Consider the following 25,369-nt stretch of genomic DNA (forward strand, 5'->3'; position numbering starts at 1 on the left):
TATGGGCGAGAGGCGGGGTACACCCTGGACAAGTCGCCAGGTTATCGCAGGGCTGACGCAGAGACAAACAACCATTCACACACCTACGGTCAATTTAGCCCATGTTTACATTAGACCGTATCAGCGGATCATCAGATTAACGTTTTTAAAACGATTAGTGTGCACACAGCAACACCAATACACGGATACGCTCGGCTCCGCAGGCATCCTGCGCTCCAAATCACTCCGCCCTGAACAGCGAGTGCCCTCTGGAGGGTGCGCACTCCAGCCCTGCGCAGCTCACAGAGCGCGCGAGTGAAGTGCACAAGCTGTGATTCGGGACTGAGCCGCTGTGTGTGTGATCCCAGCGCACATCACTTACCACTTGCAAGTGGAAGGATGGCAAGCTTAAAGACAATCATAACTACACAATGGGCAGTATTTGCATCAGTATTTTCATACTTTTATACTCTTTAATGAAAGGTGATACAAGGCGGAAGTCCACGCCGTTTTTCAGCAGTCGCGTCACATGACCAACGCCAGTGAATCAGGAAGGTGGATGTCACAGTGACGTTGTCCAATGACGACGCCAGCTAGAGCTCAGCACAGCGTATCCGCGTATTCTGAATGTTTACACAGCACCGGAGCTGACACGATCTGGATTGAATACGTGGACCCTGGCAGATTCCCGTTTCCAGGCGGTTTAATGTAAACGGACAGTGCATCCGCGAAGAAAACGAGACAGATACGGTCTAATGTAAACTTGGCCTTAGAGTCACCAGTTAGCCTAACCTGCATGTCTTTGGACTGTGGGGGAAACCGGAGCACCCGGAGGAAACCCACGCGGACACGGGGAGAACATGCAAAAAAGTTGTAAAAATCTGACTGGACAACTTTCACTTGTATCAGAGTAGCATTTGACCAGTGGGATCTGTACTTTCACTTAAATAATGAAGATGGGTTCTTCGTCCACCTGTGCTTTAAGAGATAAAGAAGTGGTGCAGCGTTCACTCTTTATCCTGGGAGCGGCCATGTTAGTTTGACGTCACTTGCTGAAGGCGGAGCCGGTTGATTTTCCTGAGTAGTAATTCCGAGTTCAGTGATTGTTTTCTTTGGGTTTTTTTTCTTCCTGGTCGGATGTTGGGAATTACGAGTTACGCAGTTTACGTCAGTGATTACGTAGTTACAAGGAAGACGCGTCTGTGTTTTGGATTAGCTGGGTTTTTTCCGGGAGTAGTTCTGATTAAAAACAAAAGGTTTGTCAGTTCACTACTTAGTTTTCTTGGTACAAGGTGAATTTAACAGTTAATTTTTAATGACCTGGTTGTTTTGAGTGTTTTATTTTTGTTACCCTGCTGTTTAAAAGGGATATCCGTGTTTGGTTGTTGTTTATACTGCGTAGTTAATGCTAGCTTCATTTCCTCAGTGTGTATTTATGATGTATAACAGCTGTACACATCATATATGCATGTTTGTGAGTGGATAAGTGATATAATTTTATGATTTTTGTAAGAATGTGAGTATTTATTCGGTTTACTTAATAGATCTGACGAAGAAGAACAAAAAGCAACTAATTAGTATTAAAGTGTTTGTCTATTGCATATGCATAAATCTGATGCGTTTTTGTTTGGGTGTTCCTTTTCACCAATAAAGACATCCTGTAAATTTTTTTGACCATATTCAAAAGTCTAATGGTGGCACCATGAGGTTCATTTTTTTTTTTTGCCAAAAAACGCTTATTTTATGTTTTCGCGTAAGGTTTGAATCACAATGTTGGACTCCATTTATTGATTTCTTGTGAGCCAGAGATCATGTTAAGAACCTTTGCAAGGGATTGAGAAGCATTAATGTGATTCATAATACATTTGTATTGTTTAAAAGTAGTTGAACAATGATTCAGTGAACAGCTAAAACTCAAACTGTGCTTGATAATATATTTAGAATAGGCACTAAAAATGTGTATCTAAGATATTTGGTATACTCTATAAGGTGCCATAATGTTTCATGAAAAGTGATCGAAATTTTGTCATAAAATAGCAGCTTTTTCCATAACTTTGAGCTCCTGGTGCCACCATTAAACTTTAGAATTTTGTCAAAATATTTCACCCAGTGTGTTTTCTTACCAAAAGGAACATAAAAACAAAAATGCATCATGATCGGAGGAACTTTTCATTTTTAGGGGGCAACTGATGCACACATACTGTGCACTTACTGTAGGGTTGTTTTACAATCAGGGTACGCAAGCTAAAAATCACATTTAACACTTATTATCTTCAATATCAAAAGGCTTGACTAAATAAACTTGGTTGTTTATTGTAGCCCTGTGATAGCTCTATTTACCATGCAAAAAAAAATGTGGTGATAGCGTTATTTTTGGTGAATGTACGGCAATATATGTCATATTTAGCAAAATTACTCGTGTCATTTAGAAAAAGTGCTTTTTTGACCACAGGTAGCTCCAAAAGGGATGCACTTAAATCATTCTTTATACCATAAAACACATATTTGGTTCCATATCATTGGAAACATCGTTAAGTTTTAATGTTGAATGCCAGTAAGTTTTCAGACTATTTTGATCAAATTAGTATGGAATTGTGTCAAAAAAAGTCCTCTCCGAGAATCACTTCATTTGTTTCTCCCAGCCCTGCTTAAAGCTACACTTAATCTTCTTTATCTTATAGCAGATTACACAAAACTACCATACACACATGTCAAAAAATTACCTGAAATCTGTTCTTTAACTTGTCCTTCACTTAAAAACTGGTACAAGAACCAGTTTGAATCAATTTGAATTTTGGACCCCTGTGACACAAACAAACTTTTTACCCTGATTGTAAAACAACCCTTATCAGGAATGGCCATGAACAACACCTCTTACTGAAGTTTTCTCAGTACAGGAGCTTCGTCATCATGACACACTGGTTTCATCGCAATCCTCTGAAGGCCACAGCGCCAGTCTCATTTAACCTGTATGGAGTGGCATCCAGTCCTGCTGCCAATAAAATCTGCAAGTAAGAGTCCTGTATGAGCTGATGTGTCCTTGGGTCACAAGTATTTGCTACATAAACATGTGATTGTCATGCAAACTTAATGATCTTGATTTTGTTTGTGATCCAGTGATCTGAGGACAACAAGGGCTAGGCTTCTGGACATGTTTACAGACGCGACGTGCACCCCAGAGATCATGAAGAAAGCCACTGATGAATACTTCTCTCTTTTACAGGGTTTGTTTTGTCTCCTTGTCGAATACCTTTAATACACACCTGACCTGACCTGACCTGACCTGACCAGTACACCCACAGGGCTCGAAATTCATATATTTTTTCACCAGCCAGCCGGACTAGTTACATTCCAAAGTAACTCGCCAAACAGAAAATCAACTCGCCAAAATTTGTTCATGTATGAATTTTACTTCTGTCAAAAATAGCACAAAAGAGAGTAGTTACCATTGTTCATGACTAATGTGCATTTATTTCAAGACCCGAGTATTTTGGTAGTTTTTTTTTGCACACTTTACAAACTGGCATTTGTTGTTCCACGTCCTCCTCGCGATATCCAAAAAAATGCCAGATGACTGACCCCTTACTAGTTCTTTTAGGAACCAATTCGTCCACTTCTATTTTTAATTTGTCGCTGAAATTGACAGCGCTTACACGGTAGCCTATGCAACACCAGCGATTGCACGAACTGAGTCAGCGCCGTAAACCGAAACTAGGAAATCTTCCCGCAAGTTCCTTTCAGCACCTAGATGTCGCCTGGGATTGGTTGGCAAGTGTGTGACGTTATTGTTTTTTTTACCCTTAGGCAGCCTCTCACATTACTGCCCGAGGGACAGGGAGAAAACCACCGGAAAATGTTTTAAACAAACGCAAGTCGGAAGTTGACCATAAAATACTCAATAGTTACGATATAATAATTATGTGCATCTCACACAGAATTTTCGGAGATATATCGAGTATATTCGATATATCGCACAGCCCTAGTCTGAATCTTCGCTTCATATATATATTTTTTTTATTTTCAACTAGCCAGCTGGGCTGCCTAGTGACAGGAATTACCCGCCAAATGACAAATTAAGTCGCCTCGGGCGACCGGACCACCACGAATTTCGTGCCCTGCACCCATATGTCCTTGCTGAAGATCCCATTGCAGATTCCTTTACTGTTATAATCAGCTACACTCTTCTAGGAAACATTCTCAAACCTGTTCAAGTATGACATTCTTATACCCACTTTCCACCAACGCAAACTAGAGCGGCGCCTACAATTATCGACAGTCCATGATTATCGACACCTTTTCAGGTTTACCAATAAACAATTTTACAAAGGTGAGTTTCAGTTATGGCATTTATTATTGGTTAATTAAACAACCGGAAGACCCCTCTCGCCCTTCGATCTTGTCGTCTGATGACGCAGCTCGTTACCGTTTTAGCACAATCAGCAATTTGAGGAAAACCCGGACATTATCATCGCAGGTAAGCATGGTGGAAAGATCATGGGCATGTTTTTACTCATCAAATTCACCAGTATTTCATGATATCCTTGTCTAAACCTGCTTTATTTCTTACTTTTTGATTTGACAGGCGCCATTTTGTATCTAAACATGCGTTTGAGAAATCAAGTGATGTTTCGGTAATGATGATCACTTTCACCGGTGTCCACCTTTATCGACACCCTGTGGAATTAAGTGGCATTTACAATTGTTATAAATCGATCTTTGTGTAACATTGTTGAAGTAGGTGAAATACTTTAAAAAATAAAAGTGCTGTGATTTTATATAATTTTTTTTTTCTGATTCATAACAGAATGGAATGTTTATAGAGCATTTGGAATCTTATTGCAATAAATAGAATTCGACCAGAATTAAATTCCTAGCATATAAAAAATTACATGCTTGAAATATTCAGATGTTTCTATTCCATTGAGGGGAAAAAAAAAAATATATATATATATACATATATATTTATTTATTTATTTATTTTCCAGTTTGTTGTAAATATCTACCACATATTACAATATCAATAGACATTTTATATTTTAGTTTGAGGAATGACATGCAACTTTTGACCTGGATTTTCATGTGGTTACAGTGTCAATTGCCTGTTGACATTTATTGGTAAACTACAAAATTAGAAATTAATACAAACAATTAACAAAATGTGATCTATGAAAATGCTTAAAGTGGAACAAAAAGATTTTCTGACATGTTAAACATTCAGTTCATTTGTTTCCAAACATTAGAATTACTTAATTTACGTAAGCACTGACATGGATATATAAAAGCTATTTTGTACTAAATGTGTATGTAAAACAAATTTTGAATGAAAACTGTTGTGTTAAGTTAATACCACATACCAATTTTTTTAAATTATTTTTATAAATAAGCTTCTGGATGTTGATAATTGTGGAACGGTATCGATAACTGTGGACAAAGGTGTTAATACTTGTGGAACGGTGCCACGTGATCTGATACTCGAAGTAATCGGGAATCAACCCATTTATTCCAGTGGAAGTTTGAGTAGCTATTCATGCACAATTTACATATTGAAAGTCTTTTCTACTTTTGCACTGGCCAAAAGATCGTTAAGGTGTTAATAATTGTAGCCGCCGCTCTAGTTCAGAGTTGGTTCAACTTGGGAACCTTCTAAGAACTGGTTTGCTTTTCCACCAGCAAAAGAGCCATGATAGAGTAATTCTGTCACTGTATACGTATATGTATGAGGGGCAGTCCTGTGTATGACCAAATTGGGGGAGAGGGGGGAGTCCCTGATACAAGGGATTGCACTCGGCTATTGAACTCTGCACACGTGACGTAGTAAGACTGCAATCGTAACATGCCAATTTCAGTATCGTTCCCAAAGGTGGATAATATGTGGGCTGTTTTGTCGTGTTCCGTTATGTAGCTTCATAATGCTTTCTACTGTGGCATATTCCCTTCTTTCTTTTAATCCATTCTGCTGTATTGTCATGTACAAGCATGATAAGCATATTGACAAACTTTATACTTTGCTATGTGTCCACTGCCTAAATTACCTAAATTGGATGAAACGTAAAACTTGTCAACTTGCTGAGTCCCACCAGAGTTGGAGCGCTGAACGCACGCTCACTCATTCATAAAAGACTGTTCCCATGGTAACGGCATGATAATCACGTTCACTCTTTTGGTTACGCTTGGTTTCTCTTTCACACTGTTGTCTTCTATTTTCTCAGTTCGAGTCCAGCAGATTTTATTTTGAATGTCAAATGATATATTACCATGTCTAGTTTTGAGTCATTTTGTTACAAAGCTACTTGGAATCTCGTACTCAATTTTAACTCCATGTAAGAATAGCTGTATTGTTAATTGCTAAATTTCTTATCGACTTATCAGCATAGTATAAAAAATAGTCATTGTTGATATAATGTTTCACGATTGTTATCCTTACCCTCTGGGAGGAGATTTCGGTCCCTGCCTCTAAATCTAAGCAAGCCATGTCTACTTTTGTGCCAGCATCCATCAGACTATTGAACACACAAAGACCTCACACACACATCACTAGTTTTTAAGCTTTTTAGATATTTTTATTTCTATTGAGTATGTATTGTGGACATTAGGGTGATGGTATGTATGTATGCATGTATGCCTAACCACGAATGAAGTTCCCTCACTGGAGAATAAAGTTCTCTTGATGTATATGAGTACCAGTAAGTTGTAACCAACTGGAACATCCTTGCCCCCATACTTTTTTCTAGACATGGAACTGACCTTGGGTATAACTTTTAAGCATGTTTTTTCTTGAATCTTCTGACATTTTCTTGTAAATTATATTCAATTTCTAGTGTAATTTGACCTTTGAAGATCACAAAAAATGTGCCTGGAAATAGCTGAGAAGCCATCTCCAGGCATCTAAAGCCCTTCAGTTTCCGGGGCCCTAAGGCGACCCCCGACCACATTGTTCCGGGCCTTTGGCCCGTCATTCGGACAGGCTCAAATTTGGATGGACAGACAACATTTCAGGCTTGTCTGTCTGGTGACGGTCTGCTTAAAATTCCTTATTTCCCACACTGAATATCATTAAGTAAAAGAAGGCCTCGCTGTGATGTAGCCTGCATTGCATTTTTTTTTTTTTCAGTTGCTGGAATCAAGGTCTTTCTGTTCTTTTACTGTTTGACACACACAGGGTTCATTGCATCTTTGGATGGTACGACACAAGAGAACAAGCTGCGCTTTATCCAGAACTTTAAGTGGACTGACACTTTGCAAGGAAACACGCCAAGGTAATGTACAGAGAAAGAAACGTAACAAAATAGTGCCTCAGTAGGTCCCTGTCTGTGCCACGTTGAAGCTTTTCTTAAATAAATATTATTACATTTATCATTTATTTCCTATCAGGCTATCAGTGAATGTGTAAGTGTTTTTATTCAGTTGTTTATAGAAACTGAGCAGTGTGTAATTTCTGTTGCAGCGCAGCAATAATATTACAGTAGAGTTGCATTTCTTTTTTTCTTATCTAGTTCTCAACAAGATGCTGTGTTTGAGCTGGTATCCATGGGCTTTAACATTGCTGTTTGGCATACCAAATTTGCATCAAGGCTCGCAGGAAAGGAAAAGTGGGTACTTTTTTTTTTTAGTTCTTCTTTATCCTTTAGAACTGTATATTAAAGTAGGGCTGCACAATTCCTGATGAAATAGGAATATATAAATAAAATGTGTATATTTTATATATAATACAAAATATATTAAAAAAGTTATTCCATGAAATCGAGTCGTACATGAGCTGATAGCCGACGAGGCACGTCGCACCGAGTCGGCTATAAACCATGTATGGTGAGATTGAATAGAATAACTGCTTTATTCTGTCCACATTCACTGGATTTTGAGAAACAGACCATTTTTTATTTTTTTTGCAAATTCGATAAATAAAATCTTTATACAAAACATCAGAGAAAATAATTTCCGCTTAGAATGTAAACAAACTGGCGAAATGACCGTAGCAATTTGTGGAAAATGCTATAATAATAATTATTGTAATAAATAAACCTTCTTACCATCAAATACTTTTATTCTATATATTGTTGCTTTTTTGTATTTTTTTGGAGTTTTGTTTCAAGTAGAGTTTTTATTTTGTCCTCCGTTGCTTCAGCAACACACTTCACCATTTTGTTTTTCTTTACTCATGGTATATGAGCTGATAGCCTGGTAGTAGAGTAGCCATTCAGAGTGTGTGATTGCTCATGTCCGGTGAATGTGGACAGAATAAATATATGTATACATACATACTAGGTCTTCTCAGACCATTTTTAGAATATCATGAAAAAGTTTTTGTAATTTGATTCAAAAAGGTAGACTTTCTATATTCATTATATGGAAAGTGAAATATTTCAAGCCTTTTTTTATGATTATGGCTTATAGCTCTTGAAAATCAGAAATCTAGTATCTCATATTATTAGAATATTTCCTAAGATCAATCGAAAAAGAATTTACAATACAGAAATGTTCAAATTCTGAAAAGTATGTTCACTGAATACTTGGTTGAGGCTCCTTTACCACAAATTACTGAATCAGTGTGGCATGGCATGGAGGCGATCAACCTGTGGCACTGCTGAGGTGTTATTCACTGCAAAAAAATGATATCTTAGCAAGTGAAAATATCTTGAAAATAGTTGAAACTATCTAACATTTTTCTATTAGAAGAATACAAGACACCAATTCTGAGATTATTAAACTTAGTTCTAGATTGCAACCAACTTATTCTAAGGTGTCTTATTAAGTAAAAATATCTGCCAGTGCAGCAAGATAATTTCACTAGTATTAAGTAATTTTCTCCTCAAATTCAGTTTTCAATTTTTTTCAGTGTTGAAGTCCAGGTTGCTTTGATAGTGGCCTTCAGCTTGTCTGTATTTTTGGGTCGGATGTTTTCTCATCTTCCTCTTAACAATACTTCGTAGATTCTCTGTAGAATTTGGGGGGGGTGCTAAGTCCTGCTGGAAAAGGAAATCAGCATCTCCATAAACAGGGCTCTGAGCTCTGAAAAATGTTCTCCACTTTTTTCCCTTGAAAAATAGTCAAATAAGTATTCTTCACTCTTTCTTAGTCTGTATTTTTTCTTGGCATGGAATTATTCTAAAAAAGAATTGGGACTCCCTTTAGCCTTTACTTCAACACAAAACTTGATTTGCAGTTGAACAGAGTTGATAAGAATCTTGGAACAACCAACAGTGAAGGAATCAGATTTTCTTGTCGAATTACGAATCGAACACAATGATACCGAGCATTTGGTTTTATTTATTTGAAACACCAACCCCCTGTATTACTGATACTGTCCAATGTGCTAGGGGACGGTCAGGGCTCCGAGTGTGCCTCCCTGTGGCTGTTTCAGCCCTTAAATCATCTTCAGTGCTTGAAGAAGCCTGCCTAAAAACTTTGCCAGCTTAGACTGTGCCATTGTTTGGTTCACGCAGAGATAATTACACCACCACACCAGGCCGATTCTGACACCCTGCGATTGGTCAGAAGCTTGGCGCTCATTTGGTCATTGTGTAGTCGATTTTTATTGGTCACAAGCATGTGCTCATTGTATACAATCCGGCTTCCCACCGTCTCTACACTGGGGTTGGATCTCAGCAAACAGAGGGATTTGTGGAGAGATTTCTATAAAATATGACTTATGATAAAGATCACACATACATTCATCACTGTGATGACTACCAGTAATTTTCTCTTTGTCACTCATGTATTATATCTGTCAATGATGAGCACCAGCAGGAACCCTGCCATAAAGCTTGTCAGCAGTTGGAACCATGAAGTGCTCTAAAATCTCTTGGTAGATGGCTGCGTTGACTTTGGACTTCATAAAACACAGTGGACCAACACCAGCAGACGACATGGTATCCCAAATCATCACAGACTGTGGAAACTTCACACTGGATTTCAAACACCTTGGATTCTGTGCCTATCCAATGTTCCTCCAGACTCTAGGATCTTGATTTCCAAATGAAATGCAAAATTTACTTTCATCTGAAAAGAGGACTCTGGACACCTGAACAGCAGTCTGGTTCTTTCTCTCCTTAGCCCAGGTAAGACGCTTCTGATGTTGTCTCTGGTTCAGGAGTGGCTTGATATTAGGAATCCTGAAGATGTCTGTGTGTGGTGGCTCTTGATGCACTGACCCCAGCCTCAGTCCTCTCCTTGTGAAGCTTTCCCAAGTTCTTGAATCCACTTATCTTGATGATCCTCTCAAGGCTGCGGTCATCCCTGTTGCTTGTGCACCTTTTCCAGCCAGCCTTTTCAGCAATGACCTGTGACTTACCCTTCTTGTGGAGGGTGTTGATGATCATGTTCTGTACAACTGTTAAGTCAGCAGTCTTCTCCATGATTGTGGTTGCGTGTACTGAACTAGACCAAGAGATTCTCGGCATTTATACTATTTTACTCAAACTTGAAATGAAATATTCTCAAATTGAGTTTTTGGTGTGTTGGCCATAATTGTCAAAATTAAAATAGAAAAATGCTTGAAACGTTTTAGTTTACATGCAATGAGTCCTGAATATATAAAATTTTCACTTTCTTAAATAACTAATGGAAAACATTGAACTTTTAAGCTTCATTAAACTTCATATCTTCATGCTACCGTGTAATGTTCTTTGTTATATAGACACATCCACAAAAAAATGCAAGTTAATCAGAAGCATTTTAATTTTGAGCCAGTTCGCCATTTCAACAACACACGTCTAGTCAGCGGAAAAACACTGAGTGACATCATCGGAGTGAAAGATCGGGAAATATGTCATTCAGATCTACGATGTATCACGTATGAAAAAAGCACATTTTTCAACATGAAGATAAATGTGTGGTGTTCTTTTTATTATATAGAAACATTCACAAACAAAAAGTACCCAAATTTATCAAAACAATTCATCAACTTCCTCATGAGTGCCACATCGAGATTTATGTCACGGTTTTGGTTCTCCATGTCCCGGATGTAGCTCATATACAAGTGGTATATTTCCAAGTAAAACACTCACGTCCATATAATATATCTGTTTGAGTTGTGGATGTTGATGAATTAGAATTGTTTGTGCATTTTGAATAACTGGCAAACGTGTACTTTGCTAGACTGTAGTCTGGTTAAAAATATTTAGTTAAAAAAGATTTATATGAGCATTCCACGAGTGCAGTGGATACTAAAAATAAGATTTCATGTGGTACAATGACTGAGTTCATTGGCCTTAGTGAAAAAGGGGGAATGGTGCCGCTCTTATGTTAAATGGGTGCCCAAGTGCAAATGACGCTTTTACTTGAATCCGATTTGTGTTGAGAAACAAACCAGAATGGGGTGTGTTTGTGTTTTTTTTTTTTTTTTTTTTTTTTTTTGTGCACAGCTCTAAATTGAAGTCATTGGTTTGTTAACGTTTACATGTCCTTAACTTTTCTTCTTTTTTTTTTTATTTTTTATCATAGCATCACTGAGGATGAAGCAAAAGATGTTCATAAGAATTTGAAAATTGCGGCTGGAATTTTCAAGTTCCTCAAGGTAAATTTCTCTCCAGGCAAGATGTTAGATTGTCAACACAGCAATCATGCTTCAGTGTTTAGTTTCAAGATTGCTTTGTCATTGTGTAAGGCACACAACGAAATTCAGTGCACTGCCTTACAAAACGGTCCTCAATATATACATATGCAAAAGATTTGCATAAGAGTAACAAGATGTACAGACAAGGGTTTACAAATTTACAAGATGTGGACAAAACTCACAAACAAGAAATATATACAATCTACAGACATTCACATAACATACACTGAGCACTTGGTAGTAGGTATTGTGCTAATAGATATTGCACAATAGAGGATAATAAATAAGTATAATTTTTTTTCGCGGTCCGGTTTCCATCAAATCCTGCGCTCTGATTGGCTGGCGAGCAGGTCCATATCCTATGATACGGACCCTGGTTACGGACCTCTGGCGACTTGCTCGTTCACAACAACAAAAAACATAGTAGCAATTTTTGTCAACATTTATTTTCGCATTTCTCAGGAGAATAGCATTAATTTTACAGCATGGATGGCGATAACGACAGTGTTCACAGCGAAAGCGAGTTTTACTGCCCTGAGGAAGAAGAAATAAAAGAAAACATTTCAGGAGAAAGCTAAAAACCTGTAACTTGCTAACGCCGAGCAAAAACATGGCTGAATCCTGAATGACTCAATTTTGTATAAATGGGGGACTACATAGGCGGCAAAATGTAGTTGTTGTTTTTTTTTTTTTTTCCCCCTCCTGCCATAGAAGTGCACTTGTATACCGAGGAGGAAGCAATTTGCATTACAGCCGTGAATGAGGATTCAAAATGGCGGCTCGGCTCGGTTTTCCCTTTCAGGCGCTCTCGTTTTCTGTTAGAATTTGGTAAAGAAAAAAAAATATTATTTACCAGCTTAAGGTCAGTCCGTATGGTGAAATACCGTGACCTCGGCCTTAAATACTGACCTCGGCACTTTACTTTCAAGACCTTGGTCACGGTATTTAACGATGCGGACCTCCCAGCTGGTAAATAATATATATTGCACAAGATGTGGGTAGATTGACATGTTATTGATTGTGGTGTGTGTGACTTCAGAGTTCAGTGTGATGACTGATTTGACATAGAAACTGTTTTTGAATATTGTGATGCATGCTTTGATGGTCCTGTAACACTTGCTTGAGGGCAGGCATTCAAACAGTTGATGGGTGGGGTGGGATGAGCCCTTTAGGATGCAGTGTTTTTATGCCTCCGCAAGATGCAGGAGGCATCATGTTTTCGGGTTGTCCGTGCGTCCGTCCCGAAACCTTGTGAACACGATATCTCAAAGGCTAATGAAAGGAATTTCACCAAACCTTCACCATTTGTGCGCTTTGGGACAAACATGAACTGATTAGATTTTGAGATCAAAAGGTCTAAGGTCAAGGTCACTGTGAGGTCAAATGTCTGTCCGAGAACCTTGTGAACACACTATCTCCAAGGCTGATACAAGTAATTTCACCAGGTCAAGATTACTGTGAGGTCAAATGTTCATCCCCAAATCACAACTTAATAAGGCTACTGGGCGGAGGCATCCCCATCAACGCCGTTGGCGTCGAGTTCTATCTAGTTTCTGCAGGTAATGGGATGTGTATATGTCCTCAAGAGCAGGCAGCTGCTTTTTTTTTTCGCCCCCTTCTCTCTGCAGTCTTTGACTCTTTGCAGTGTCTTCTTATCTGCTGCAGAGCTGTTCCCATACCATATCAAGATGCTGTTTGCGAGAACACTCTCAATGGTACAGCGGTAGAAGGACATCGGCAGCTCTTGGGACAGGTTGATTTTCCTGAGAGTTCTCAGGAAATATAGTCTTTGCTGTGCTTTTTTTTAATGACGCGGTGCGTGTTGTATGTCCACGTTAAGTCCTCTGATATGTGTGAACCCAGGAATCTGAAACTCTCTCCACCTCTTCTCCATTTATGTTCAGTGGCAGATGAACATCCTGATGTCTTCTGAAATCAACTATGAGCTACTTTTGTCTTTTTGGTATTCAAAGCCAAGTTGTTCTCCACACATTAGTCCGTCAGCCTCTGAACCTCCTCTTTGTAGGCGGACTCATCTCCTTCAGTGATCAGACCCACCACTGTTGTGTCGTCTGCAAACTTTAAGATGGTGTTTGTGCTGTGCGATGGTATGCAGTCATGCGTGTACAGGAAAGGGCTCAAAACACAGCCCTGTGGGGCTTCTGTGCTGAGTGAGAGAGTGGAGGAGCGATGAGGGCCCATTCTGATTGATTGTGGCCGGTTACTTAAGTCCAGTATCCACAGGCAGATGTTGTGATTGAGGCCTAGGTCGGACATCTTGTGGAACAGTCTGCTGGGGATGATTGTGTTAAATGCAGAGCTGTAGTCCACAAACAACAATCGTGTATACGCTCCTTGTTGTTCCAGATGCTGCAGTACAGTGTGGAGGGAAATGGAGATGGCGTCATCCATTGATCTGTTGGTTCTGTATGCGAACTGATGAGGGTCCAGAGTAGGTGGGAGAGTGTCCTTGATGTATTTGAGTACCAGTCTCTCTGCACTTCATGAGTATAGGTGTTGGAGCGAATTCTACTTTCGTGAATTTAGTTATGGAATTTCATACCCCATACCTTTTTCTAGTATATTTAAATGGTAGGATTTAATAGTGGACGTTATGTGTCTACTGGAGCTGCTTGACAGATTAGTTCCTTCCTTCCAGGAGACTCAGATACCACGCCTCATCACACCAGCAGAGAAAGGCAGAGACATGGAACCCAGGGTGATTGACACATACATTGTGCAGAGTCAAGCTGAGGCTCAAGAAGGTGTGGAAAATTCTTTTAACGTTGCATTCTTTATTTACTTTCTCCACCCCATTGTTATTGCTAGAACAAACAAATCATTTTGGGCGTTGCGTTTCTGTTTCCGTTCAGTGACCATTGCCCGTGCCATTGAACTGAAGCATAATGCTGGCCTTATTGCAGCTTTGGCACTTGAGACAGCAAACTACTATCAAAAGGCTGGTACGTTTTGTTGCTGCTTTAAGGTGTACCTATGTGTTATATGCATGTTGACATGAATAAATGGTGAATAAACTTTTCCTCTTACTAGATCATACTCTGAACACTCTGGACCCAGAGTGCAGCAACAAATGGAGAAAGTACTTGCAGCTGAAGCAGCACTTTTACATTGCTTATGTAAGTATTTATCAAGTGTCGATGTGCTAAATTGAGCCAAACTAGCAGAAAGACCAACCAGGGTTTCCTTTAGCTTCTCTCCAAGCAGCTGCTGTGGCTACAGGTTTTCACGCAAAAGATTACAGCACGAGAGCAGTACTGATGGGTGTGTCATGCACCGTCATTTCTAATCCCTTAATCAGTTTAATTAAAGTTGTTCTAAAAACAATACAGAATATTATATAGTGTTTAACTGCACAGTATTCTCATGATTATGAGAATACGATCATTATAGGCATTGGTATTATTGAATAAGCTTCAGTTTAATACAACATTCATCTCTCCCCCCCCCCAAAAAAAAAAAATCGCAGGCACACTGCTACTATGGACAGACTCTCCTTGCTAGTGACAAGTGTGGTGAGGCCATTAGATCTCTACAAGAGGCCGAAAAATGTGAGTACTTTTAAAAGATTAGAAGAAGGCTATTCCAAGAACACATTTATTACTATACACAAGTTTGTACTTCAGATATGTGGTCTGAAGTGAATTTTTGTCCACATATTTATGGCTCGTTTGGGTTTGTCGTCTTTTTTTTTTTTTCTTGAGGTTATTCGCATGCAGAAACACTATGTAAAGAATACCGTCAAACCAAAGGCCCAGGCAGTACTGCCAAGCCCTCCGAACAGCTCTTCTTCAGGAAGCTTGGTGGCCTGATCAAAAACACACTGGAGAAATGTCAAAGGGAAAATGGTTTCATGTGAGTATGGTATGCCACCAACTACCACACAAATATTCCCATAGAGTTGTTATTGCACCTAGTGGCCAAAAGGGTGACTGCAACCAACAAGTGCATATCCAGGTATCCATAGGGGCTAATTTTTGTGTGCCCCCAGCTCAGCACCAGGAACATATTTCAGTAGAGGAGGAGCAAACGGGACAATTAATGACAAGGTTGCCAGATTGGGGTAGTTAAAAAAAAAAAAAGTGGCTGCCACAATCTAGTTTTATACCTAATAATCTGAATTAGGGGCGGCACGGTGGTGTAGTGGTTAGCGCTGTCGCCTCACAGCAAGAAGGTCCGGGTTCGAGCCCGGTGGCCAGCGAGGGCCTTTCTGTGTGGAGTTTGCATGTTCTCCCCGTGTCCGCGTGGGTTTCCTCCGGGTGCTCCGGTTTCCCCCACAGTCCAAAGACATGCAGGTTAGGTTAACTGGTGACTCTAAATTGAGTGTAGGTGTGAATGAGAGTGTGAATGGTTGTCTGTGTCTATGTGTCGGCCCTGTGATGACCTGGCGACTTGCCCAGGGTGTACCCCGCCTTTCGCCCGCAGTCAGCTGGGATAGGCTCCAGCTTGCCTACAACCCTGTAGAACAGGATAAAGCGGCTACAGATAATGAGATGAGGGATTAATCTGAATTAGATGTAGTAAGTTTGTAAGTGCAGACAGTGTGTCTATGATGTACAGAACAGTTTTTGTTTTAAGATATATTGCAGATATTGGGATATGGAGCAAGGGATGATGGTAATGTCTGTACATCAGAAACATGTGAGAAATACTTGTTTTACGTACCGGCTATTGGTTAGCATGTCCGCCTCTTGATCGGGAGGTCGAGTTCTACTCACGGTTGGGTCATACCAAATACCATCATAAAAATGGTGCCTACTGCCATCTGGCAAGGCACGCTATAATACAGATGCAAGTGGGGAGTCAAATTTTCATGGTTACCAGAGGACTAGCCCCTTCCCCAACTGTAACCCTAGCTATGTAATATAGGCAAGAGGCCGAGGGCTACGGAAACGGAGATCAGTACCGCCAAACGCGCCATGACGTGGTGTGGGAAGGACTTTGACTTGTTTTACACTAAAGAAAAATGTCTCAATTTTCCAAAGCCCAAAACTTTTGCTTAGATTAAAGTATTTTGTGTATTTATTTAGCTGTAGTTGGGATGGAAATTTTCCTGAAAGCTGGCAGCCCTGGTTACTGACGCAATATTACTTCAAAGACAGGTGAACATCTAAAACCACTCAAAACGAGCTGCTAGACTGTATGCCGGATGATTCATTGTTGTCAAGTCTCAACTGCTGATTATATGATTTACTCTTAAAAAAATAAAAAATTTACTACATAGTAATGTATAGCATAAGTCAAGTGTGATAGTCTCTCAACTTAAATTTGTTTCAGGCCATGCCATATTAACCAAATTATATGGTTACAAGCATCTGCTGCACATCGAGTCTAATTTACGTAGCCTGACCTATGTATTTGAACCCAGGATATGTAATTTGGTTTACATCTAGCCCATTACCACTGAGAATATCAGCACTTCAGTTTCCCCACTGTTAAAGTGAATCTCTTCAGTAGCTTGTTCGATTCACTGGGAGGTCTTGTTTGAATGCTGGGGCCTGAAAAATGCAGAACAATTGTGGTCACTGAAGATCAGTTTGGGGAAAACGTGAGCTGGCCTTGGTTAGACGGTGGACTATAAATCCAGATGCGTGTGTACATAGTTCATTTGAACTTTATAGAAACGTAATCCTTTTTTTAAGGGGACACATTATGTGCATGAAAAAATGCACTTTTTCAGTGCTTGTGCACATACATGTGGGTCTCTGGAGTGCTTAACAACCTACAAACTCTGAAATAAGACACCCAGTCAGTTTCTGTTGAGCTGCCTATTTTAGAAAACGTGCTTCAACAAGCCGTTCAGATTTGGCTTCCCTTTCTATGTCTTAAAGAGCTCATGAGAATGGGACGGTTCCGCTATGACAGGGCTTTTCAAAGTGTGGGGCGCGCCAGAGTTCTTCAGGGGGAGCGCAACGTGAGAGACAAAATGGATCGATTTTTAGTACCTAAAGCTACAGTGAGTGAGGAGACAAAGTCTGGGCCAAGCAAAAAAACGGAGCCTCCAGGATGTTGCGATTTGCAACTTCAGCGCAAATTCAACCAATCCCCGCGAATTCAGGGCGGTGTTGCAATTATATCCAATCACCGCAACATTCCCGCAAATTTGACCAATCATTGGCGTCTTGAGGTGACGTCGACAAACTACCTTCCGCCTTACTTCCGTGTGTTCAAGAGAAGCAGCATGCGCGCAGTGTTGCCAGATTGGGAAGTTTCAAGTGCAGTTTGGCGGGTTTTGAACATATTTTGGACTGGAAAACGTCAGCAGTATCTGGCAACACTGAAAGTGTGTTATGTTTACAGTGAAGGACTGTGTGCACTTTATTTTTTTTTTTACTTAATACAAGAAATTAATGGATGCCAACATTTTTGCCAAAATGGTATTTTATTTTCCATTGTTTAGGCAGCTTCAGCATCATACTGTGAGATTCTGTTCAAATTGCTTTTTTCTTCTATGAAGCCTGAGCCATTTATTTAATTAGTTTATAATTATTGTTTAATTTAGTCTTCAGGAGAGACTGCCTGCACACAGTACTAGTATTAATAGTTTTTTTCTTATATGAAAGCTGAGGCATTTATATTATATTTTAAGGTAACTTCATGTTGTGCTGTGAGGTTCTCTGCACTTTAACTTTAGAACCAACAGGTGCATTTGGATAAGTAAAGCCTATTTTTCTGCATTTTTGTAGTCCTGGTAATCTTTTATATTGGTAAAGTTGTTTATAGGACCATTTCTCAGTGTCTTTGTTTTTTTAATCAATAGTTTTTCAGTAATAACTTAATATTTAACATATCACTCAATTTTAATCACAAAAAGAGAAAATCGCAACAATTTCTCGCAACTTTCACTTCCTCCTGCAATGTAATCGCAACAAAAACCTAAAAAACACCGCAACTTTCATCGCAATTTTTTTTGGAAAACCCCCGCAACATCAGACATTTTAGCCGCAACAATCACAAAAAAGGCCCGAGAAATCCTGGGGGGCTGGAAAAAGAAGGAAGTATGACCACGATTATTTAAAGTTTGGATTTTCATGGACTGGATCTGAAGATGCTCCACTGCCACAGTGTGTTGTCTGCTAAGAGGTGCTAGCTAACAATGCTATGAGATGTTTAAAATGTGTAAAACAAGATGTTTTAAAAAGCACAGATGTTTAAAATGTGAAAAAGAAAAAAATAATGTGTACAACAACCATTTTTTAAAAATACAAATGGAACATTAAGTATAGCAACAAAAAAATTGTAAGGGGGGGCGCGGTTGTTTATTTGCTCTCCGAGGGGGGGCTGACTCTCCCACACTTTGAAAACCCCTGCGCTATGATATGTGCGGAGTAGTCAACAGGTGGCGCGCACGTCACTGGGTCGTTCAACAGTGTCGACAATGGTGGACACCGCACAGCCCAAACCAACAAAAGTAAAGTGTTTATTCAGGGTTTATTGTGGTTTGTTTTAAGTTTAATAACATCTTGTAAATTTTAAAGATACGGAGCCATCAAGTAAAAGTTTTTCGTGATGAAAATAGTCTGTTAAATCGTAAATTTGTCAATTTGATCATTCTTGTCACTGTGAGTGTAACCCCTGGACTCCTTGACATTAGTTGATTTAGGATATTTGCAGGAAATGGACACGTCCAATTTCATTTCTGTTCGCATTGGTGTTTGTTGTTTTAACATATACTTACTGAAGAGGCTCATAATTTACATTCCCAACTCAAAACATCCCCACTCATTTCACTCACGAAACAAGTTTAAAAAAAAAAAAGTAGATGTGGCAGAGAATTTTACAATTGCTAAGAATTATTACCAGTTGCTAGGACGTTAATTAAGAGATTAATATTAAAACACACAAACATTAATCACACCTAATAAAACATAAATAAATTATCGCTACCGCTTGGGCTTCAAATGAACCATGTCGGGCTTCAAATCATTCAGGCCGAGCCTCAAATAACTATAACGCCCACAAAAACCATATTATTGTTATTAATGAATTCAACAGCCAATTTAGCCATGTACGGTATGTTAATTTCTGTTACCAGAATTCTTATCCCCAAATATATGAACTATACACCAATATAGAATTAGCACTCATCAAAATTTAAATGTATGCATTCTTTTGAGGAAATATTTGTTTGATTATTCAAGTCTGTGATTAATATAAAAAAAAAATCAAACATCATTATGATTTCACAATAACTGGCCCATCAATAAGCATGATAAGCACAAATGTATCTTGCAGGCTGCGTGAAGTAGACGCGGTTACCCAGACCACAAGCCCTAACTTAAGCACAATAATGGATGTGGCATGGGCGATAATTCACGTATTTGTATGTTTAACAACATTTTATAAGCGTCTATTCCAGTTAAACATCAATAAAATTTATTAATTCTATCTTATTTCAGCAAAACGTTATACAAACCAATGTCACAGTGAGTATTGTTTTGGCTGGGAGCGACCCGGAAGTGGAGGACTGATCACAGCGCCACCTGCTGAATACAGCTAAAATGTAACATAGCGGAACTCAGGGCTCGAAATTAACTTTTTTTCTTTGTGTCCCCCAGTGGTCCCGAATTCTGTGTTGTATTGTCCCGAATGGAAGCAATAGTGTCCCCATTTTTTTCCTCTCTGAAATAACCAGTGGTTAATATTATCATATGAAGTTACTATTATATTTGTAACTATGCGATTTTGAACCCTTTATATCATTTTTACAATAAGTCACAAGACACAAGCGACACGTGTCCTATACATCATCTACTTCAAAATTACAGTTATTGCATTTTCAGTTTATTAAACTTTGGCGATCTCACTGTATGAATAGATAGCCGTTTATTTAAAGGGGCCAACTAGCTCATTCAGAAAATGTTTCAACTCACTACATCTGCAGTACACTTTAGTTGAAAATAAGACCCCTTTTATGTTCATTTCATCTACTTATACCTTGAATATCTGTTGGCACTTATAAGGCCAACTTATAATTTTCACCATTACCGTTATCCATTTTTATGAACTTTCCGTTATCCATTACCGTTATCCATTTTTATGGACTTTCCGTTATCCATTTTTATGGACTTTCCGTTATCCATTTTATGAACTTTCGCTGCCGAAACGTGGGTGCAAATGTTAGCAACATCAGCATAGTGGCAGGTCCGAGCCTAGTTGTGCTGCTGACTGACTAAACTTTCTGAACTAGAAAGACACAAAGAAAACTCACTTATTCTGTTGAACGGTATCTTCCGTCAATATCATCCACATCATTCCTGTTGTATTTTATAACGTGTCTAACAGTGTTCATTAAGTTCATTCAGTTGCTAGCGTTGCCTGCAGACCAGGCGATGACACTTTGGATCCTGAAGGTCCCGGAGACGTTATGTCTGGGCTTTCAGTTTCTTCCCCGCGGTCGGTCCGCTTCAACCACTTCGGCATTTTTGTTCTGGCAAGAGTCGGCGCAGCGTGTGCGGTAGCAATTCCATTCCAAGTCCATATAATGCGGACTCCGGCCGAAGATTCTAGAACAGAATGCGCTGCTCTGTAGCCTACGGATGCAGGTGCATCGAAAGTGTAGCTACTATGTATTTTTCGCTGTTAACGTTTTAAAATTAAAATTGACAAATTAGGTGAATGTCTACATATGTGTTACGGCTTTGTAAATAATATTAATGTAGAACTTTTTTTCTAGATCTATTTTTTTCCATTGTCCCGGGATTGTCCCAGATATGATAATTTTGTGTCCCGATGACATTTTTTATGGTTCCCGGGACGTCGGGACACCGTTAGTTTCGAGCGCTGGCGGAACTGTCCCATTATCCCGTCCCCTCATCTGAGTATCTGCACTCATGGCTTGAGAACTGCCTTTGTGAATGAATATTCCGGAGGAAAGTACTACCTGATTGGCTGACAGAAGAGGGGGGTTGGGGTGAGCAGTGGCTCTTTAGCATTTAAGAGAACAGGCATTTGAACCAGCTGTTTTTGAACAGGGCTGTTTAGACAGGGTGAGAAGGTGCTTTATCCTTGTGGGATTTTGACCAAAGCATGTCACAGACACTTCATTAAGTCCTCAGGGAACTGTGTCAACTTATGGTACATGTCTCTTTTTAAGAAACGTATTTGTTTAACAGATACTTCCATAAAGTGCCTGAAGAGGCACCGGTTTTGGAACTGAAGGCAAGTTATGGTCTGGCAGAACCTATTACCTTTGAGCTTCCTCCTCTCAACAGCCAGTGTACTCCTGAAGTCTATGCCACGTTTGATCTCACTAGAGGACCAAAAGATGACAAGGTATAAATCATGCAGATGTATGTTAAAAATATCTCATGTCATATTTGAAATCAATAGCAACATTCAAACGCTGGCTGGATATACGAGGGTAAGTCAAAAAGTTCTAAGACAAATTGAGAAGTCTTTCTTTATGAAAATAACAGCTATTTCTCTACATATCCTCCATTTAAGTCTAAACACTTCTGCAAGCGGTGTTTCCATCGGAGAATTCCTTCTTTGTAGAATTCTGGGGGATGTCTTTCACACCTTTTGAAATCCTAACATCTGTCTTAGAACTTTTTGACTTGCCCTCGTATTGACACACATGAAATCTCCGATTGCTCCTAGGCAACTACAAAACCCAAGCAGGAGGAGGAGATTAAGCCTGTGAAGGAACCTGATCTCAAGCCCCAGAAAGACACTGGATGTGTGATCTCTTGAGCACTTAAAATTGCATCTGGGAATGAGAATGAAGATCCTTTCCTGGTTCATTTTGTCTTAACATTATTAATCAAAACTGTCCCATTGTTATGAGAGAGCTGTATGAGATCTAAAATACAGAGGTGGTAGGGAATACTCCTGTTAATATAATGTATTAACTTCATTGTACTGTTTTTTTTTTTTTTTTTTCCAAAACGTCATTTACTCCATGAAGTGTACTTAAAAGAATACTTCTCCAATTTTATATTTATATTGAACCCTGTATTGAGGTCTACTAAAATGCTGAAAATATATGCACAAAAGACCACACACATCCATGTAGATTTTGACTTTATTCAAAGTAATTACCGTATATTCTTTTACTTACAAACTTTTTTTTTAAAATGTAAACTGAACTTTTTTTTTTCTTTCAACTTTAAGCCTTTTTACTGCTGTCAACTCTTCTAAAACTCTTTTTGTTAAGGAGTGTTTAAAAAAAAGGATGTTAAGAATAAGGCACAAAAGTCACTAATCTGTAGAGCATCTAATGTCAGTTAAATTAAAACGTGTATACACATTCATAACTTCTAAGCAAAATGATCAATCTGTAAATGGATGCTGGCTATTAAAATATATTACAAATGGAAAAAAAGCATGTATTTTAACACTAACAGTTCATTAAAAAAAAAAAAAAAAAGGTAGTCTGCATTTTTAGAGTTTAACTTTGGGGGATTTGGGGACCGAAATGTGCGGCAAGTCAATCAAACAGACGAGAGTGTACTTGGCAAGCCACTGTAATGGTGACAAGTTACAAATGAAGAGAAAGAGGGTTTCAAACAGTGCGTAACAAGAATTCATTCAGCATTATCCACCTAGTTCAGTAGCAATGTGTTTTAACCACATGGGTGTAACAAATGGACTATTTGGATCAATGCATTGATTGATTATTACGGATTATAAATTTGTGGCAATGCAATACAGCTGTGTCTACATGAATCAAAATCTCAAAGTAATATATCCAATACATTGTGGAACCCATGCCATAAAGAATTGAGGTGTTTCTGAGAGTAAAGAGGGTGGAGACCTAGTATTAATATGATGTTCCTGATAAAGTGCCCAATGGATATATGTGTAAATGCATTAGTTAAAACAATGGTTCTGTAAAAAGTGAGCTGTGTTATCAACTGTAATCTTGAGTTTCATGTTATCTAGTTAATACGACCATGCTAAAACACTGTTCTCAGCTTAAATTTCACTGTCATGTATTTAATACCTTCTTCCAGTAATCCAGTAAAATGTTTGTCTCGTGTATTTTGGGAATTGTTTTATGTACTGTATGCATATGCTTGTAGATAAATAGATAAGAATCCATGCTAAAAACATCGCACATTTACTGTGATTTAATAACCTGGAGCTTTGGTCCTGCAGCTTATAGTTATAACTATACAGTAACAATCTGTGTAACACATTGAAGCAAACATTTTCTTCTTTCTAAATATTACCTTCACTTTATGATGAAATTAAATAAATACTCTACTAGGCATTGTCAGTTTTTTACATTTACACTCGGGCACTTATTTACACAATCAACCATAAAGTACTACGTAAAACAAAATTGCTTGAATGTTACATGAACATTTATCATGCTCAGATTTATCCAGGTTTCGATATTTCTATTTTTATACATATAGAAATGCACTATATTGCCAAAAGTATTTGCTCACCTGCCTTGACTCACATATGAGCTTAAGTGACATCCCATTCCTAATCCATAGGGTTCAATGTGACGTCGGTCCACCCTTTGCAGCTAGAACAGCTTCAGCTCTTCTGGGAAGGCTGTCCACAAGGTTTAGGAGTGTGTTTATGGGAATTTTTGACCATTCTTCCAGAAGCGCATTTGTGAGGTCACACACTGATGTTGGACGAGAAGGCCTGGCTCTCAGTCTCCGCTCTAATTCATCCCAAAGGTGTTCTATCGGGTTGAGGTCAGGACTCTGTGCAGGCCAGTCAAGTTCATCCACACCAGACTCTGTCATCCATGTCTTTATGGACCTTGCTTTGTGAACTGGTGCACAGTCATGTTGGAAAAGGAAGGCAGGGTTCCTACGCAGTATGGAAAAGTATGGAATTTGATTTTAGTATTTTCCAGGTCTGGAAAAGTATGGAAAATGGAAATTAGGGTATGGAGAAATATTTGTGTTTCCAGACCTTTGCCGCTACATAGTAAAATGAAGCTCAACATTCCGACATTCAGTTGAATTTTGCCAAAGAAATGTGTTGAAATGCGGAGGGAGGGAAACGGGTGTTCTGTTGTACTGGCATGCGCTCTGCCACACCCCCTGAACCTGCTTGCTTCTTGCAAGACTTTGGACAAGACGCAGGAAAACCCCCTGCTACAAAACGCCTCTTGAACACGCGTGAACACACATCATAGCTCCAGTCAGTGTAAAAATGCTTATGGCTTATTTGGCAGTGTTGCCAGAATTTGCTAGAAAAATAAGGCACATGGACCCTGAAAACAAGCGACCCAAGACAAAAAAAACTGCCAACAAAAATATGAAGGCTGTGTACGCAAACATGCATATAAACTGAACAATGCTGTTATTACATTATTATTATAATTACATTACATTTAGTTGTCGCTTTTATCCAAAGCCACTTACAGTTATTACAGGGTACAACATGGTTACAACCTGGAGCAATGTGGGGTTAAATGCCTTGCTCAAGGGCACTGCATGGTTAGGGTGGCCAAGTCTCGGCCACGTCTGCCATCTCTTGGTATGTGGACAAAATGTGATCTACAGTGGAACTAACACAGGGCCTTCATAAAACACAATAGTAAATACAAAAAATGCCATAATGACTGTTTTCAAATTAGAAGCTTCAGTAAACTTCTGTGTGTGCACAACATACAGGGTGTCCCGAAAAAATGTATACACACTTTGAATCATTGTGAAGTAGTTGTTTATTAAAATTCATTTCATTTTCAAGGTGTAATAGAATTTACAGACATCACTTTATTGTTTTATCACTGCCTCTAACTGATGTTTATAGTCTACGCTATGAGACCTGCAACAGTCACTGAAAGTGAATGTCCAAAAATACCAAGAGAATTGAATGTGATTTGCATTGTCAGCAGTGACTGGA

At 39.0% G+C, this 25,369-nt stretch overlaps 1 protein-coding gene across 3 annotated transcripts; it reads left to right on the forward strand.

Annotated features, from left to right (window-relative positions):
- The first annotated feature begins 1,156 nt into the window (after window positions 1-1,156).
- Window positions 1,157-23,761, forward strand: brox (BRO1 domain and CAAX motif containing). 3 transcript variants are annotated; one of them, XM_060914163.1, is made up of 13 exons: window positions 1,157-1,235; window positions 2,877-2,990; window positions 3,097-3,203; window positions 7,139-7,235; window positions 7,473-7,568; window positions 11,419-11,491; window positions 14,190-14,295; window positions 14,404-14,493; window positions 14,582-14,667; window positions 15,018-15,099; window positions 15,253-15,403; window positions 21,664-21,823; window positions 22,151-23,761. In XM_060914163.1, the coding sequence occupies exons 2-13, from the start codon at window positions 2,890-2,892 to the stop codon at window positions 22,241-22,243; spliced, it is 1,242 nt and encodes a 413-aa protein (XP_060770146.1). In that variant the 5' UTR covers window positions 1,157-1,235; window positions 2,877-2,889; the 3' UTR covers window positions 22,244-23,761. The 3 variants fall into 3 exon arrangements, with proteins under 3 accessions (XP_060770146.1, XP_060770147.1, XP_060770145.1); XM_060914162.1 differs by having other exon boundaries at window positions 1,182-1,235; window positions 2,872-2,990; XM_060914164.1 differs by lacking the exon at window positions 21,664-21,823 and having other exon boundaries at window positions 1,177-1,235; window positions 2,872-2,990.
- The last annotated feature ends 1,608 nt before the right edge of the window (window positions 23,762-25,369 follow it).

Source organism: Neoarius graeffei, chromosome 2, assembly GCF_027579695.1.
Source record: "Neoarius graeffei isolate fNeoGra1 chromosome 2, fNeoGra1.pri, whole genome shotgun sequence".
In the NCBI taxonomy this organism is placed as follows: Eukaryota; Metazoa; Chordata; class Actinopteri; order Siluriformes; family Ariidae; genus Neoarius; species Neoarius graeffei.